General features: G+C 19.1%; 1 protein-coding gene across 9 annotated transcripts in view; it reads right to left on the minus strand.

The window, feature by feature from the left end:
• Plp (Pericentrin-like protein) overlaps positions 1-18663 on the minus strand; it is a 155294-nt gene that overhangs the window by 15666 nt on the left and 120965 nt on the right. For 8 of the 9 annotated variants that reach the window (XM_075306279.1, XM_075306278.1, XM_075306282.1 and 5 more), the window contains one exon: positions 17282-17788. In XM_075306279.1, coding sequence (XP_075162394.1) covers positions 17282-17788 — 507 coding nt within the window. Of the gene's footprint in view, positions 1-13283; positions 13523-17281; positions 17789-18663 lie in introns of those variants that run through there. The other variant, XM_075306281.1, reaches the window with a different exon arrangement.

Below are 18663 nucleotides of genomic sequence, written 5' to 3' on the forward strand. Positions count from 1 at the left end.
CTCGGTGGGTATTTTATTACTTACTAAACCCCCACCAAACATAATCCAAATGAAGACCTCTATAAGCTGCAACCACTGTTGTATAGAAATGAAAACATTTCAATCAGAGGAAAGTATCATGGTGTTCCATGCGACAATGGCAACGAAATAGAATGTAATGGTAGAGAGATCATGAGGCTGATGGTACTACAACAAAACAATGAATCCAATGAGATTTCGCACATAAAGTGTTGAAGAGGCATGTAATATCACTTCAATGGACAGACAGATAAAATTCGTGTGTCTGTGTCAAGGGACCGTTGATAACATAACCATCTAAATCGTAGTTTACAAAATCATATAACCTCAATCTCATTATAGATAAAATATTGATTATTGATTGATTAAGTAAAAAAAATATTTCATATTTGTATCCTACTTTTCGATGGTGATTTCCATCTTCCTAAGGGTTATACTTTATCAAATTTTTTAATTGAATATTTTTTTATACCCTCCACCATAGGATGGGGGTATATTAACTTTGTCATTCCGTTTGTAAAACATCGAAATATTGCTCTAAGACCCCATAAAGTATATATATTCTGGGTCGTGGTGAAATTCTGAGTCATTTTTGAGCATGTATTGATGTAGGTCGGGTGGTATTGCAAATGGGCCATATCGGTCCACTTTTACGTATAGCCCACATATAAACGGACCCCCAAATTTGGCTTGCAGACCCTCTAAGAGAAGCAAATTTCATCCAATCCGGCTGAAATTTGGTACATGGTGTTAGTATATGGTCCTTAACAATATGCAAAAATGGGTCCACATCGGTCCATAATTATATATAGCCCCCATATAAACCGATACCTAGATTTGGCTTGCGGAGTCTCTAAGAGAAGAAAATTTCATCCGATCTGGCTGAAATTTTGTACATGGTGTTAGTATATGGTCTCTAACAACTATGCAAAAATTGGTCCACATCGGTCAATAATTATATCTAGCCCCATATAAACCGATCCCCCGATTTGGCTTGCGGAGCCTCTAAGAGAAGCAAATTTCATCCGATCCGGCTGAAATTTGGTACATGGTCTTAGTATATGGTCTCTAATGACAATGCAAACATTGGTCCACATCGGTCCACAATTATATATAGCCCTCATATAAACCGATCCCCAGATTTGACTTGCGGAGCCCCTAAGAGAAGAAAATTTCATTCGATCCGGCTAAAATTTGGTACATGGTGTTAGTATATGATCTCTAACAACTATGCTAAAATTGGTCCACATCGGTGCATAATTATATATACCCCCCATATAAACCGATCACCAGATTTGACTTCCGGAGCCTCTTGGAAGACCAAAATGCATCTGATTCAGTTGAAATTTGGTACGTGATGTTAATATATGGTATCCAACAACCATGCGGGAATTGGTTCATATCAGTCCATAATTATATATAGCCCCCATATAAACCGATCCCCAGATTTGGCCTCCGGTGCCTTTTGGAGAAGTAAAATTCATCCGATCTGGTTGAAATTTGGTACGTGGTGGTAGTATATGATATATAACAACCATGCCAAAAGTGGTCCATATCAGTCCATAATCATATATAGCCCCCATATAATCCCGATATTTGGTTTTGGAGCCACTTGGAGGAGCAAATTTCATCCGAGTCAGTTGAAATTTGGTACAGTGTGCTAGTATATGTCCGTTAACAACCACGCCTAGCTAGGTCCATATCGGTCTATAGTTATATATATATATATATATATAGCCCTCAGATAAATCGATCCCCAATCACACAAAAATTGGTCCATATCAAGTTCATAATTGTATACAGTCCCCATACAAGCGACCACCCATATTTATTTATTTATTCAGTAATTAGTAACACGTAAGCCTACAAGGCCAATATATGCATTACATGGTAATAAACATAGCCCAAGATCTAACTTATATATAATGATAAAAATATAAAACTAAAAATTATATTATATTTAATATAGTCTTTTGATTTTTCTTTGGTTCCCCAACATAATTACCTCGAATAGTAAGTTTCATATTATTAATAGTACGTCCAGATTAGCAACATGTCATTATCCCTATGTACATGCGATCAATCTTGCAAAAAGTAATTATAAACCTTCAAACGAAACGCGTTGTTGGTATGTGAAAATATTCTGAGCTCCACAGGTAACTGATTCCATAAACGAGCAACACGTACCAAGAATGACCTCTCAAACTTAGAGTTAAAAATTCTGGGTATTACTATCTGCGTATTACGACTAGACATCGAGAAATTAAACATCGTACGAACAAGAATAGGAACTCCACTCTTAACTACTTTATAAAAAAAGAGTAAATTTCTTAATCGAACGTAGTCATCAAAAGAAGTGCAATTCTGGTTCCCTACGTAGCGTGCAAAAGTCCATATCGATTCGTAATTATTTGTAGACTTACCTATACATACCTTTTTTGTCTAATATATACCACGTATGGACTAACAATGTAGAAAACGATATTAAGAAGTTCTAAGATTCCACAACCCAAGTAATTCGATTGTGGATGACAGTCTTTCGTAGAAGTTTCTACGCAATCCATGGTGGAGGGTACATAAGATTCGGCCTGACCGAACTTACGACCGTATATACTTGTTAAAATTTAATTATTTAGTTTTTTTATATTTTGGTAATATTTTCTTTTATTAAAATTTTATATCTGTGAATTTACCTTCAAAACTCGTTGGCAACAAACGTCAAAATGGTTCCAATAAGTTTAGATTTATTTTGCATAAAATAAATAATTTTAACTATAAAAATCAATTCTAACGAATTAAATAGTTTGATACTTATTTCCATCAATTCAGAAAATTTCTACCACTGAAAACTTAATCACAGTCGACTTAACTTCCTATGAACATTAAAGCTATACAACTGCATGTATTTATTGTTATTGTACTCCAAGTGAAAATGTCACGAACCCCATGACGTTTATATGGGATGTTTGAGTCCATAGTTTACAACATGAGGCCACCTACCTATTAAACAATGAGACAAAAAATGTCTCGCATTTTTATTCATATGTATTTAAGTACGAATGTCCTTTTATGTATAGGTAAGATTAAATGGTTGGGTTTTGATAGATAGAAGAGAGATTTTACTCTTCCCTGGATAGTTTAGATTAAGTCAGTAGTAGAAATAAGAGAAAATATACTAACTTATCAAATTAAAATTGTTAGATTACATCAAATTAAATTAAATTAAATTAAATTAAATTAAATTAAATTAAATTAAATTAAATTAAATTAAATTAAATTAAATTAAATTAAATTAAATTAAATTAAATTAAATTAAATTAAATTAAATTAAATTAAATTAAATTAAATTAAATTAAATTAAATTAAATTAAATTAAATTAAATTAAATTAAATTAAATTAAATTAAATTAAATTAAATTAAATTAAATTAAATTAAATTAAATTAAATTAAATTAAATTAAATTAAATTAAATTAAATTAAATTAAATTAAATTAAATTAAATTAAATTAAATTAAATTAAATTAAATTAAATTAAATTAAATTAAATTAAATTAAATTAAATTAAATTAAATTAAATTAAATTAAATTAAATTAAATTAAATTAAATTAAATTAAATTAAATTAAATTAAATTAAATTAAATTAAATTAAATTAAATTAAATTAAATTAAATTAAATTAAATTAAATTAAATTAAATTAATTAAATTAAATTAAATTAAATTAAATTAAATTAAATTAAATTAAATTAAATTAAATTAAATTAAATTAAATTAAATTAAATTAAATTAAATTAAATTAAATTAAATTAAATTAAATTAAATTAAATTAAATTAAATTAAATTAAATTAAATTAAATTAAATTAAATTAAATTAAATTAAATTAAATTAAATTAAATTAAATTAAATTAAATTAAATTAAATTAAATTAAATTAAATTAAATTAAATTAAATTAAATTAAATTAAATTAAATTAAATTAAATTAAATTAAATTAAATTAAATTAAATTAATTAAATTAAATTAAATTAAATTAAATTAAATTAAATTAAATTAAATTAAATTAAATTAAATTAAATTAAATTAAATTAAATTAAATTAAATTAAATTAAATTAAATTAAATTAAATTAAATTAAATTAAATTAAATTAAATTAAATTAAATTAAATTAAATTAAATTAAATTAAATTAAATTAAATTAAATTAAATTAAATTAAATTAAATTAAATTAAATTAAATTAAATTAAATTAAATTAAATTAAATTAAATTAAATTAAATTAAATTAAATTAAATTAAATTAAATTAAATTAAATTAAATTAAATTAAATTAAATTAAATTAAATTAAATTAAATTAAATTAAATTAAATTAAATTAAATTAAATTAAATTAAATTAAATTAAATTAAATTAAATTAAATTAAATTAAATTAAATTAAATTAAATTAAATTAAATTAAATTAAATTAAATTAAATTAAATTAAATTAAATTAAATTAAATTAAATTAAATTAAATTAAATTAAATTAAATTAAATTAAATTAAATTAAATTAAATTAAATTAAATTAAATTAAATTAAATTAAATTAAATTAAATTAAATTAAATTAAATTAAATTAAATTAAATTAAATTAAATTAAATTAAATTAAATTAAATTAAATTAAATTAAATTAAATTAAATTAAATTAAATTAAATTAAATTAAATTAAATTAAATTAAATTAAATTAAATTAAATTAAATTAAATTAAATTAAATTAAATTAAATTAAATTAAATTAAATTAAATTAAATTAAATTAAATTAAAATTAAATTAAATTAAATTAAATTAAATTAAATTAAATTAAATTAAATTAAATTAAATTAAATTAAATTAAATTAAATTAAATTAAATTAAATTAAATTAAATTAAATTAAATTAAATTAAATTAAATTAAATTAAATTAAATTAAATTAAATTAAATTAAATTAAATTAAATTAAATTAAATTAAATTAAATTAAATTAAATAAATTAAATTAAATTAAATTAAATTAAATTAAATTAAATTAAATTAAATTAAAATTAAATTAAATTAAATTAAATTAAATTAAAATAAATTAAATTAAATTAAATTAAATTAAATTAAATTAAATTAAATTAATTATTAAATTAAATTAAATTAAATTAAATTAAATTAAATTAAATTAAATTAAATTAAATTAAATTAAATTAAATTAAATTAAATTAAATTAAATTAAATTAAATTAAATTAAATTAAATTAAATTAAATTAAATTAAATTAAATTAAATTAAATTAAATTAAATTAAATTAAATTAATTAAATTAAATTAAATTAAATTAAATTAAATTAAATTAAATTAAATTAAATTAAATTAAATTAAATTAAATTAAATTAAATTAAATTAAATTAAATTAAATTAAATTAAATTAAATTAAATTAAATTAAATTAAATTAAATTAAATTAAATTAAATTAAATTAAATTAAATTAAATTAAATTAAATTAAATTAAATTAAATTAAATTAATTAAATTAAATTAAATTAAATTAAATTAAATTAAATTAAATTAAATTAAATTAAATTAAATTTAAATTAAATTAAATTAAATTAAATAAATTAAATTAAATTAAATTAAATTAAATTAAATTAAATTAAATTAAATTAAATTAAATTAAATTAAATTAAATTAAATTAAATTAAATTAAATTAAATTAAATTAAATTAAATTAAATTAAATTAAATTAAATTAAATTAAATTAAATTAAATTAATTAAATTAAATTAAATTAAATTAAATTAAATTAAATTAAATTAAATTAAATTAAATTAAATTAAATTAAATTAAATTAAATTAAATTAAATTAAATTAAATTAAATTAAATTAAATTAAATTAAATTAAATTAAATTAAATTAAATTAAATTAAATTAAATTAAATTAAATTAAATTAAATTAAATTAAATTAAAATTAAATTAAATTAAATTAAATTAAATTAAATTAAATTAAATTAAATTAAATTAAATTAAATTAAATTAAATTAAATTAAATTAAATTAAATTAAATTAAATTAAATTAAATTAAATTAAATTAAATTAAATTAAATTAAATTAATTAAATTAAATTAAATTAAATTAAATTAATTAAATTAAAATTAAATTAAATTAAATTAAATTAAATTAAATTAAATTAAATTAAATTAAATTAAATTAAATTAAATTAAATTAAATTAAATTAAATTAAATTAAATTAAATTAAATTAAATTAAATTAAATTAAATTAAATTAAATTAAATTAAATTAAATTAAATTAAATTAAATTAAATTAAATTAAATTAAATTAAATTAAATTAAATTAAATTAAATTAAATTAAAATTAAATTAAATTAAATTAAATTAAATTAAATTAAATTAAATTAAATTAAATTAAATTAAATTAAATTAAAATTAAATTAAATTAAATTAAATTAAATTAAATTAAATTAAATTAAATTAAATTAAATTAAATTAAATTAAATTAAATTAAATTAAATTAAATTAAATTAAATTAAATTAAATTAAATTAAATAAATTAAATTAAATTTAATTTAATTTAATTTAATTTAATTAAATTAAATTAAATTTAATTTAATTTAATTTAATTTAATTTAATTTAATTAAATTAAATTAAATTAAATTAAATTAAATTAAATTAAATTAAATTAAATTAAATTAAATTAAATTAAATTAAATTAAATAAATTAAATTAAATTAAATTAAATTAAATTAAATTAAATTAAATTAAATTAAATTAAATTAAATTAAATTAAATTAAATTAAATTAAATTAAATTAAATTAAATTAAATTAAAATTAAATTAAATTAAATTAAATTAAATTAAATTAAATTAAATTAAATTAAATTAAAATTAAATTAAATTAAATTAAATTAAATTAAATTAAATTAAATTAAATTAAATTAAATTAAATTAAATTAAATTAAATTAAATTAAATTAAATTAAATTAAATTAAATTAAATTAAATTAAATAAATTAAATTAAATTAAATTTAATTTAATTTAATTTAATTTAATTAAATTAAATTAAATTTAATTTAATTTAATTTAATTAAATTAAATTAAATTAAATTAAATTAAATTAAATTAAATTAAATTAAATTAAAATTAAATTAAATTAAATTAAATTAAATTAAATTAAATTAAATTAAATTAAATTAAATTAAATTAAATTAAATTAAATTAAATTAAATTAAATTAAATTAAATTAAATTAAATTAAATTAAATTAAATTAAATTAAATTAAATTAAATTAAATTAAATTAAATTAAATTAAATTAAATTAAATTAAATTAAATTAAATTAAATTAAATTAAATTAAATTAAATTAAATTAAATTAAATTAAATTAAATTAAATTAAATTAAATTAAATTAAATTAAATTAAATTAAATTAAATTAAATTAAATTAAATTAAATTAAATTAAGTTAAATTAAATTAAATTAAATTAAATTAAATTAAATTAAATTAAATTAAATTAAATTAAATTAAATTAAATTAAATTAAATTAAATTAAATTAAATTAAATTAAATTAAATTAAATTAAATTAAATTAAATTAAATTAAATTAAATTAAATTAAATTAAATTAAATTAAATTAAATTAAATTAATTAAATTAAATTAAATTAAATTAAATTAAATTAAATTAAATTAAATTAAATTAAATTAAATTAAATTAAATTAAATTAAATTAAATTAAATTAAATTAAATAAATTAAATTAAATTAAATTAAATTAAATTAAATTAAATTAAATTAAATTAAATTAAATTAAATTAAATTAAATTAAATTAAATTAAATTAAATTAAATTAAATTAAATTAAATTAAATTAAATTAAATTAAATTAAATTAAATTAAATTAAATTAAATTAAATTAAATTAAATTAAATTAAATTAAATTAAATTAAATTAAATTAAATTAAATTAAATTAAATTAAATTAAATTAAATTAAATTAAATTAAATTAAATTAAATTAAATTAAATTAAATTAAATTAAATTAAATTAAATTAAATTAAATTAAATTAAATTAAATTAAATTAAATTAAATTAAATTAAATTAAATTAAATTAAATTAAATTAAATTAAATTAAATTAAATTAAATTAAATTAAATTAAATTAAATTAAATTAAATTAAATTAAATTAAATTAAATTAAATTAAATTAAAATTAAATTAAATTAAATTAAATTAAATTAATTAAATTAAATTAAATTAAATTAAATTAAATTAAATTAAATTAAATTAAATTAAATTAAATTAAATTAAATTAAATTAAATTAAATTAAATTAAATTAAATTAAATTAAATTAAATTAAATTAAATTAAATTAAAATTAAATTAAATTAAATTAAATTAAATTAAATTAAATTAAATTAAATTAAATTAATTAAATTAAATTAAATTAAATTAAATTAAATTAAATTAAATTAAATTAAATTAAATTAAATTAAATTAAATTAAATTAAATTAAATTAAATTAAATTAAATTAAATTAAATTAAATTAAATTAAATTAAATTAAATTAAATTAAATTAAATTAAATTAAATTAAATTAAATTAAATTAAATTAAATTAAATTAAATTAAATTAAATTAAATTAAATTAAATTAAATTAAATTAAATTAAATTAAATAAATTAAATTAAATTAAATTAAATTAAATTAAATTAAATTAAATTAAATTAAATTAAATTAAATTAAATTAATTAAATTAAATTAAATTAAATTAAATTAAATTAAATTAAATTAAATTAAATTAAATTAAATTAAATTAAATTAAAATTAAATTAAATTAAATTAAATTAAATTAAATTAATTAAATTAAATTAAATTAAACTACATTAAATTAAAAACATAAATAGATAACCATTGAAAACATATTGTAATTGAAATTAAATTAATTTCTTCCGCAAGAAAAAAAACAGATAAATTTTCCATTTCGGCTACATAAGAAAGCAACATTTTTGATTGTAAACTGTAATATGACACAAACCATATATACATATGATGTAATTACAAAACTGTTTTAAAAGAAAAAAAAACGTGAAAAACTCCTAGAAATTTTTCGAATGATCCCTAGGAGTAGGAACAGCCTGTTTCTTCCATAAACAAATAAAGTCATTGTTTACGATAAACATAAGAGTCGAATGCCACAAAATGTTTTAGATCTGTATATCGGTATTCTTGGGACCACGGAAGAAAGATACACTGAGTTGATTCAAAGATTATGTACAAATGGTTTGCAGCGCAGAGTAATTGCATCATCATTCTATCCCATGGAGACGATGTCAATCAAGGAAGATCTGAGGAAACAGATGTAAATGTACCATGAATGAATGGAAACAATCGCCCTGAAGTTAAATGACTTTTCTTTTTTAGTTTTTGCATTTCTAATAAGGAGTTTAAGAGATTGAATTGCAATATTTATACTACAATAAAGATTACTTTATTTGGTTTTAGGATATTTTAAAATTTAATAATTTGTCATACGACAAAAACGGCATCCGTGACGGCATTCTGATACAAAAAATAAAAACAGTCAACTTTTATAACTTTTGTTATTAAAACCATTAAAAACTTAGAACGTTATGTGGACTCACAAAATTAATTCAAAAATTTCCATGTAATTACAGCTGTATTTTTTGGCAATCATGTAATAGGTTTGTTTTCCTTAGATTTAATTACTTTGGGCGCGTTAACCTAGATATGCCCACAAAAAAAAAAAACAAGAGCCATGTTTATATATTTATGCGTTCCCATTACAAAAATAACAGCCAGCACTAGAATGGGGATAAATCGGGTACAAATAAAATTTGTAAAAATTATGTTGAAGAAAATCCCAAAATAATAAACACGCGAAAAAAACAAAAGATTTATTACAGACAGCAACAAGTATATTTGGGTGTGAGTCTCATTTCATTATCATTAATGAGATCGAATGGATTATTAAATAGAAGGGCAGATAGATTAATTGAATGGATTCTGTGAGAAGTTTTCACTTTTATCAGAAAACTCCTAGGAAAAAAGTTAGAATTTGTAAACAAATTAAAAAATTATCAATGAGATTGCAATTAAATATAAATATATATGAAAAGAATTTTGAGTCCGTCTGACGGATAGATTTGCGGACAGAGCAACGGATGCAGAAACTGATGTGTGAATAGAGGACAGGATGAAAAAGTGACTCCAAGGGATGGATATCATTAGACCTACCCATCATATGATGGAAATTATCAGAATTTAGAAAAACAAACTTTGCAAGGCTACGGACGGACAGATGGATGCATAGAGGATAGAGGGCCAAAAGGTGTATTGAAGTCTATATAAAAGCATAAGAAAATAATTTTGAGTTCGTCTGACGGACAGATGAACGGATGCCAGAACTGATGTGTGAATAGAGAATAGGATGAAAGAATAATGCCAATGGATGGACATCATTAGACCCACCCAGCATATGACGACCAGAATTTAGAAAGAAACTTTGTATAAGAATATAACTTTCGAATACGTCTGATAGTCGGACGGACCGAATTGCGGACAGAGGAATGGATGCAGGAACTGATGAGTAAAAAGAGGGACAATATGAAACAACAGGGTCACGGGATAGACATCAATATACCTGCCTAGGCCTATGATGATAATGATCAGAATTTAGAAAGAAACTTTGCCAATAGGCAAAATAAAATGTTGACAAATTTTTCTATAGAAATAAAATTTTGACAAAATTTTCTATAGAAATAAAATTTTGATAAAATTGTCTATGAAAAAAAACTGACAAAATTTTCTATAGAAATAAAATTTTCACACAAATTTCTATAGAAATAAAATTTTGACAAAATTTTCAATAGAGGTAATATTTGACAAGATTTTCTGTAGAAATAAAATTTTGACAAAATTTTCTACAGAAATTTCTAGAAAAATGTATATACAAATAAAATTTTGGCAAAATTTTCTATTGAAATTAAATTTTGACAAAATTTTCTGTAGAAATAATATTTTTATAAAATTTTTACAAAATTTTCTATAGAAATAAAATTTTGAAATTAAATTTTCACACAAATTTCTATAGAAATAAAATTTTCACACAAATTTTCTATAGAAATAAAATTTTGACAAAATTTTCTATAGATATAAAATTTTGACAAAATTTTCTATAGATATAAAATTTTGATAAAATTTTCTATAGATATAAAATTTTGATAAAATTTTCTATAGACATAATATTTGAGAAGATTTTCTGTAGAAATGAAATTTTTACAAAATTGTCTATAGAAATTTCTAGAAAAAGGTATATACAAATAAAATTTTGGCAAAATTTTCTATAGAAATTATATTTTGACAAAATTTTCTGTAGAAATAATATTTTTATAAATTTTGTACAAAATTTTCTATAGAAATAAAATTTTGACAAAATTTTCTATAGAAATAAAATTTTGACAAAATTTTCTATAGAAATAAAATTTTGACAAAATTTTCTATAGAAATAAAATTTTGACAAAATTTTCTATAGAAATAATATTTTATAAAATTTTCTGCAGAAATAAAATTTTCACACAAATTTCTATAGAAATAAAACTTTGACAAAATTTTCAATAGAAATAAGATTTTGACGAAATTTTCTATAGATATAACATTTTGACGAAATTTTCTATAGATATAAAATTTTGATAAAATTTTCTATAGAAATAATATTTTACAAAATTTTCTATAGAAATAAAGTTTGGACAAAATATTTAATTTTACAATTATTATTCGAGCTTTATGGACAAATTAGATTAAGGAACGTGATTAATAGAGTCATTGAAAAGAAAACGCCAGATACAATTCTATACACACCTAGACTGTATATGTTTCGGTTCGGGCGAATGTACCTTTCCACAGTCTTTACTATAGATCTGGCTGGGATAGATAACTCAATTTTGGGTCCTTTATGCTAACTCCTTATGGAGAAAACATCTAGGAATTTTCCTCTTACAAATTGAATCATCTCTACTCCCACTGAAACAATTTTGACAAAATTTTCTATAGAAAAAAATTTTGACAACATTTTCTATAGAAATAAAATTTTGACAAAATTTTCTATAGAAATAAAATTTTGACAAAATTTTCTATAGAAATAAAATTTAAATAAAATTTTGACAAAATTTTCTATAGAAATAAAATTTTTTCAAAATTGTCTATAGAAATAATTTTTTTTTTTAAATTTTCTATAGAAATATTTTTTTTTCAAAATTTTCTATAGAAATAAAATTTTGACAAAATTTCAAATAAAATTTTGACAAAATTTTCTATAGAAATAAAATTTTGACAAAATTTCAAATAAAATTTTGACAAAATTTTCTATAGAAATAAAATTTTGACAAAATTTATTATAGAAATAAAATATTGAGAAAGTCTTCGTTAGAAATAAAATGTTGACAACATTTTCTTTAGAAATAAAATTTGAAGAAGCAGCATCTGTAGCTGGGAATCAACACAAAAAGTCCCTTAAGGGAATGTCAAAAAAAACGTTTATATGGGACCTACACATAACTGCGGTCTGATATGGAAATTTGCAATACAATCCGATCTACCTCGATAACAACTAGTTGTACCAAGTTTCAAGTGAATATCTTAAAGTGGCAGCCCGATTGAGTTTCAGGTTCACTTAGACTATTCAGTCCATTGTGATAAAGTGGATAGCTTGTTTCGTTCGAAAGTTCACGTGAATTCAACAGACAGCCGGACAGACATCGCTAAATCCACTCAGAATTTCACCTCGACCCACAATATATATATACTCTATGGGGTTTAAGACCAATATTTCGATGCGTTACACACGGAATGACAAATTTAGTATACCCGCCATCCTATGGTGAGGTCATATAATAACCTGAACGTCAATTCGATGGACTAATCATGTATGGATTCCTACTGTCCCCATATATTATATAAATAGGGACAGTAGGAATCTCGTTAATATGCTACAAACTGTATGGCTATTACATATATGATTTAAAACAATGGCAAAAAACAAAAACATAGAAAAACATTTTAATGGCCATAGAAATATTATGTATGTTTATGTCTATACATATAATAAAACAAAACAAAATTTATTTTGAATAAACAATAACCTTCATTATATATAAATCATTAAAAAAAAAAAAAAAACAAAATATATATAAGGACAGGTGAAATATTTTGGCGGGCTAAGAAAAAAAATTATGGAAACTTACCCTAAACGGGCTCATTTTAAATGTTACATGTTTTTGCAACATTTGGACAGTAAATATGTTGGTCGTCTATCAGCCGTTAACACATAATTCACATGGCGTGTAAACATATTAATTCAAATATGTAATAATTTATACAATAAAAACTACATGTCGCTAATATGTAACTTTTTGTGATTTAAATTTTCAAAAATCAAGTCAATTAATATTTAATTGAATTTAGCTCGTTTTTTATTTTACACAAAAAGGTGAAAAGGAAAAGTTCTCTCTCCGGAGATCGAAAGTCGACTAAATTGAATTGAATTGAAAGAACACAGCTACAAGCAGAAAATCTACATGAGATCCAAAACACATACACAAACACACACGTTCATCCACTTATAAGCACAAAACGTATGTTCTTTTAACGATTTCACCACTACAAAGGAAAAAGTGAGAGATAGAGAGAAATAAAAGATAAATATGCCTTAATACTAGCCACGGAGATGCCAGATTTGCTGTTTTATCGTTCAAAACAAACTGGGAGCAATGAACTAGTTTTTTTGACATTCCCTTAAGGGATTTTGGTGTTGATTCCAAGCTAAAGATGCTGCTTCTTCAAATTTTATTTCTAAAGAAAATGTTGTCAAAATTTTATTTCTAACGAAAACTTTCTCAAAATTTTATTTCTATAATAAATTTTGTCAAAATTTTATTTCTATAGAAAATTTTGTTAAAATTTTATTTCTAACGAAAAATTTGTCAAAATTTTATTTCTATAGAAAATTTTTTCAAAATTTTATTTAAAATTTTGTTAAAATTTTAGTTCTATAGAAAATTTTGTTAAAATTTTATTTCTATAGAAAATTTTGTCAAAATTTTATTTCTTAGAAAACTTTGTCAAAATTTTATTTCTATAGAAAATTTTGTCAAAATTTTATTTCTGTAGAAAATTTTGTCAAAATTTTATTTCTATAGAAAATTTAAAACAAAAAAAATTATTTCTATAGAAAATTTTGAAAAAAATTTATTTCTATAGACAATCTTGAAAAATTTTATTTCTATAGAAAATTTTGTAAAAATTTTATTTCTATATAAAATTTTGTAAAAATTTTATTTCTATAGAAACTTTTGTCAAAGTTTTATTTCTATAGAAAAATTTGTCAAAATTTTATTTCTATAGAAAATTCTGTCAAAATTTTATTTCAATAGAAAATTTTGTCAAAATTTTATTTCTATAGAAAATTTTGTCAAAATTTTGTCAAAATTTTATTTCTATAGAAAATTTTGTCATAATTTTATTTCTATAGAAAACTTTGTCAAAATTTTATTTCTATAGAAAATTTTGTAAAAATTTTATTTCTATAGAAAAAAATTTTTTTTTTAAATTTTATTTTTATAGAAAATTTTGTTAACATTTTATTTCTATAGAATATTTTGTCAAAATTTTATTAAAATTGAAGTTCTGTGGAAAATTTTGTGAAAATTTTATTTCTATAGAGAAATTTGTCAAAATTTTATTTCTATAGAAAATTTTGTCAAAATTTTATTTCTTTAGAAAATTTTGTCAAAATGTTATTTCTATAGAAAATTTTGTCATAATTTTATTTCTATAGAAAACTTTGTCAAAATTTTATTTCTATAGAAAATTTTGTAAAAATTTTATTTCTATAGATTTTTTTTTTTAATTTTATTTTTATAGAAAATTTTGTTAAAATTTTATTTCTATAGAATATTTTGTCAAAATTTTATTAAAATTTTAGTTCTGTAGAAAATTTTGTGAAAATTATATTTCTATAGAGAAATTTGTCATAATTTTATTTCTATAGAAAATTTTGTCAAAATTTTATTTTTATAGAACATTTTGTCAAAATTTTATTTCTATAGAAAATTTTGTCAAAATTTTATTTCTATAAAAAATTTTGTCAAAATTTTATTTCTATAGAAAATTTTGTCAAAATTTTATTTCTATAGAAACTTTTGTCAAAATTTTATTTCTATAGAAAATTTTGAAAAAAAAAATTATTTCTATAGAAAATTTTGTCATAATTTTATTTCAATAGAAAATTTTGTCAAAATTTTATTTCTATAGAAAATTTTGTCAAAATATTATTTCTATAGAAAATTTTGTCAAAATTTTATTTCTATAGAAAATTTTGTCCAAATTTTATTTAATATTTTGTTAAAATTTTAGTTCTATAGAAAATTTTGTCAAAATTTTATTTCTAACGAAAATTTTCTCAAAATTTTATTTCTATAATAAATTTTGTCAAAATTTTATTTCTATAGAAAATTTTGTCACAATTTTATTTCTATAGAAAATGTTGTTAAAATTTTATTAAAATTTTAGTTCTATAGAAAATTTTGTCAAAATTTTATTTCTATAGAAAATTTTGTTAAAATTTTATTTCTATAGAAAATTTTGTCAGAATTTTATTTCTATAGAATATTTTGTCAAAATTTTATTAAAATTTTAGTTCTATAGAAAATTTTGTGAAAATTTTATTTCTATAGAGAAATTTGTCAAATTTTATTTCTATAGAACATTTTGTCAAAATTTTATTTCTATAGAAAATTTTGTCAAAATTTTATTTCTATAAAAAATTTTGTCAAAATTTTATTTCTATAGAAAATTTTGTCAAAATTTTATTTCTATAGAAACTTTTGTCAAAATTTTATTTCTATAGAAAATTTTGAAAAAAAATTATTTCTATAGAAAATTTTGAAAAAATTTTATTTCTATAGACAATTTTGAAAAAATTTTATTTCTATAGAAAATTTTGTCATAATTTTATTTCAATAGAAAATTTTGTCAAAATTTTATTAAAATTTTAGTTCTATAGAAAATTTTGTCAAAATTTTATTTCTATAGAAAATTTTTCAAAATTTTATTTCTATAGAAAATTTTGTCAAAATGTTATTTCTACAATAAATTTTGTCAAAATTTTATTTCTAACGAAAATTTTCTCAAAATTTTATTTCTACAATAAATTTTGTGAAAATTTTATTTCTATAGAAAATTTTGTCAAAATTTTATTTCTATAAAAAATTTTGTTAAAATTTTATTTCTATTGAAAATGTTGTCAAAATTTTATTTCTATAGAATATTTTGTCAAAATTTTATTAAAATTTTATTTCTATAGAAAATTTTGTCAAAATTTTATTTCTATAGAAAAATTTGTCAAAATTTTATTTCTATAGGAAATTTTGTTAAAATTTTATTTCTATAGAATTTTTTGTCAAAATTTTATTTCTATAGAAAATTTTGTTAAAATTTTATTTCTATAGAATTTTTTGCCAAAATTTTATTTCTATAGAAAATTTTGTCAACTACATTCAAATCGATTATTTGAGTTTGGCAAAGGAAAAGAGATGTGCTTGCAAATTTGTTTAGGCAGTAGCCAACTATCAAACCTTTTTTCGGAAGGTTCAAATGCAGTTCACTTTGGGTTGAGTGAATTACCCGAATTTATTCTGATAATTGGTTGATAGTTTTGCTGCAAGTAGAGGATGCTGATGAGGAATGTGGTAATTCCGAAACAGCTGTACATCCAACCATCTTGCAGTCTATAGGGCTTTGCCCAAATAAATTTGACAAGCATACTTTTCCTCTGTTGGTTAGGCTACACTTGTAGTTTAGTCAATGCATGGTTTTAAGCTAAAATCAAAAACAACAATAATTATTTTATTTCTATAGAAAATGTTGTGAAAATTATAATTTCTATAGAAAATTTTCTCAAAATTTAATTTCTATAGAAAGTTTTCTTAGAGAATATTCCTGAGTATCTCGATGCATAACCACATATTGGCTTATTGTATAAAAATTATGTTAATTTATTTAATCTACACGACTATATATCTCTCGATAATTCGTTTACTTGTTGTAAAAAGCTTTCATACAACGTAAATGTTAAATAGTAAAATGTTAAACTAATGAGCTTTACCACAAAATGCTATCTTTCTCACCACATAACTTTCGCTAAAGTATTTTTGTACGAAAAAAAATCTCAACGAATACTCACCACACATGCTGTCCGCATTTGATTCACTTGCATTTCCAAATCGCGTATACGTTTAATGGCAGCTTCTTCAACACGTGAATGTTTCGACAGTTTATCTACCACCCTTTGAACACCTTCCATAGTCCAAGAGTGTTGACGTGGTGATGGATGTACAGGCGAACCCTGTGGTGGTGTATCCACATTAGTAGGCAATGTCGTAGGACCTACACCACGAGCCGATATATCTTCGGGACAACTAAGGCTTGCTACACTACTCGCATTGGATTGATGAAGTGATTCGAGCACTTTGGTTTTCTGTTCCAAAGTGCTTTCTATATCCCTCAGCTGTTCCACCACCTGATCCATAATTAAACTTTGTTCAGCTGGCGGTCGTATATTTTGTAGTTTCTCTTCCAATTGATTGATACGAGCCTGGTAACCATGTTCTATTTCACCTTTTAGTGATTGAACTTCCATTTGAAGGGCTTCGGTTGAATGTGATTGGGAGTTGAGATATTCCTCTAGTTGCTAAAAAGAAGGAGAAAATAAAATAAAATAGCAGTATAATAAATTATTACATTAAAAAAAATGATGTATGATATTTTCTAATAGGGGCCTATATCTATGGTGCCCCCAAAAAAAAAGTCGCCGGTTTTGTACGGGCGAAAAAGTGTTGCCTCAGTGTTACACTACTTCTTCCCCCAATATCCCTTCGCCCAAATAATAGCGCCATTCGAAGTTTATTACTAATGCCTAGTGTTGAAGGGGCCCTGATACAAAAGCTACAACTACAACATTTATATTTTGGGAGTAAGGATACAAAAAGTTGAAAATCGGCCAATCGAATTTTTGTAAAAAAAAAAAGGTAGAAAAGTTAAAGTAATCGACTTTTCAGATTTTTGAAAGCCCAGTTCAATCGACTTCTATAATGACCAAAATCAACTAATCGAACTTTAACGCAAAAGTTGAATTTGTATTGAAAGAAATAATTGCCAAAATTGACTAATCGGCTTTTTATAGTGATCAAAAAAATCGAAATTTCATAAATGTCACGAAAAGTCGACTTTTCAATAATCGTAAAATCCAAAATATGAATTTTTCACAAATTTTTAAAAGTCGAAATCTTGATTGTTTCGATTTTCGAAATAGTCGAAAAGATGAAAATCGACTTTTGATTTAGGTCAAAATCGACTGATCGGCTTTTTATAGTGACAAAAAAAGAAAGATCTAGGTTTTGGTGAAAATTCATAAATGTCAAAACGACGTCGAAAGTCGACATTTTCAGATTTGGAAACTCCGGTAGTTGACTTTTTAAAAATTTTAAAAAGTTGAAAAGCCAATTTTTCCCCATTTTTGAAAAAAAAATCGGAATGTTAAAAATCGACATTTGATTTTCGAGTAAC

The sequence above is a fragment of the Haematobia irritans genome, chromosome 4 (genome assembly GCF_050003625.1).
Source record: "Haematobia irritans isolate KBUSLIRL chromosome 4, ASM5000362v1, whole genome shotgun sequence".
Taxonomy (NCBI): Eukaryota; Metazoa; Arthropoda; class Insecta; order Diptera; family Muscidae; genus Haematobia; species Haematobia irritans.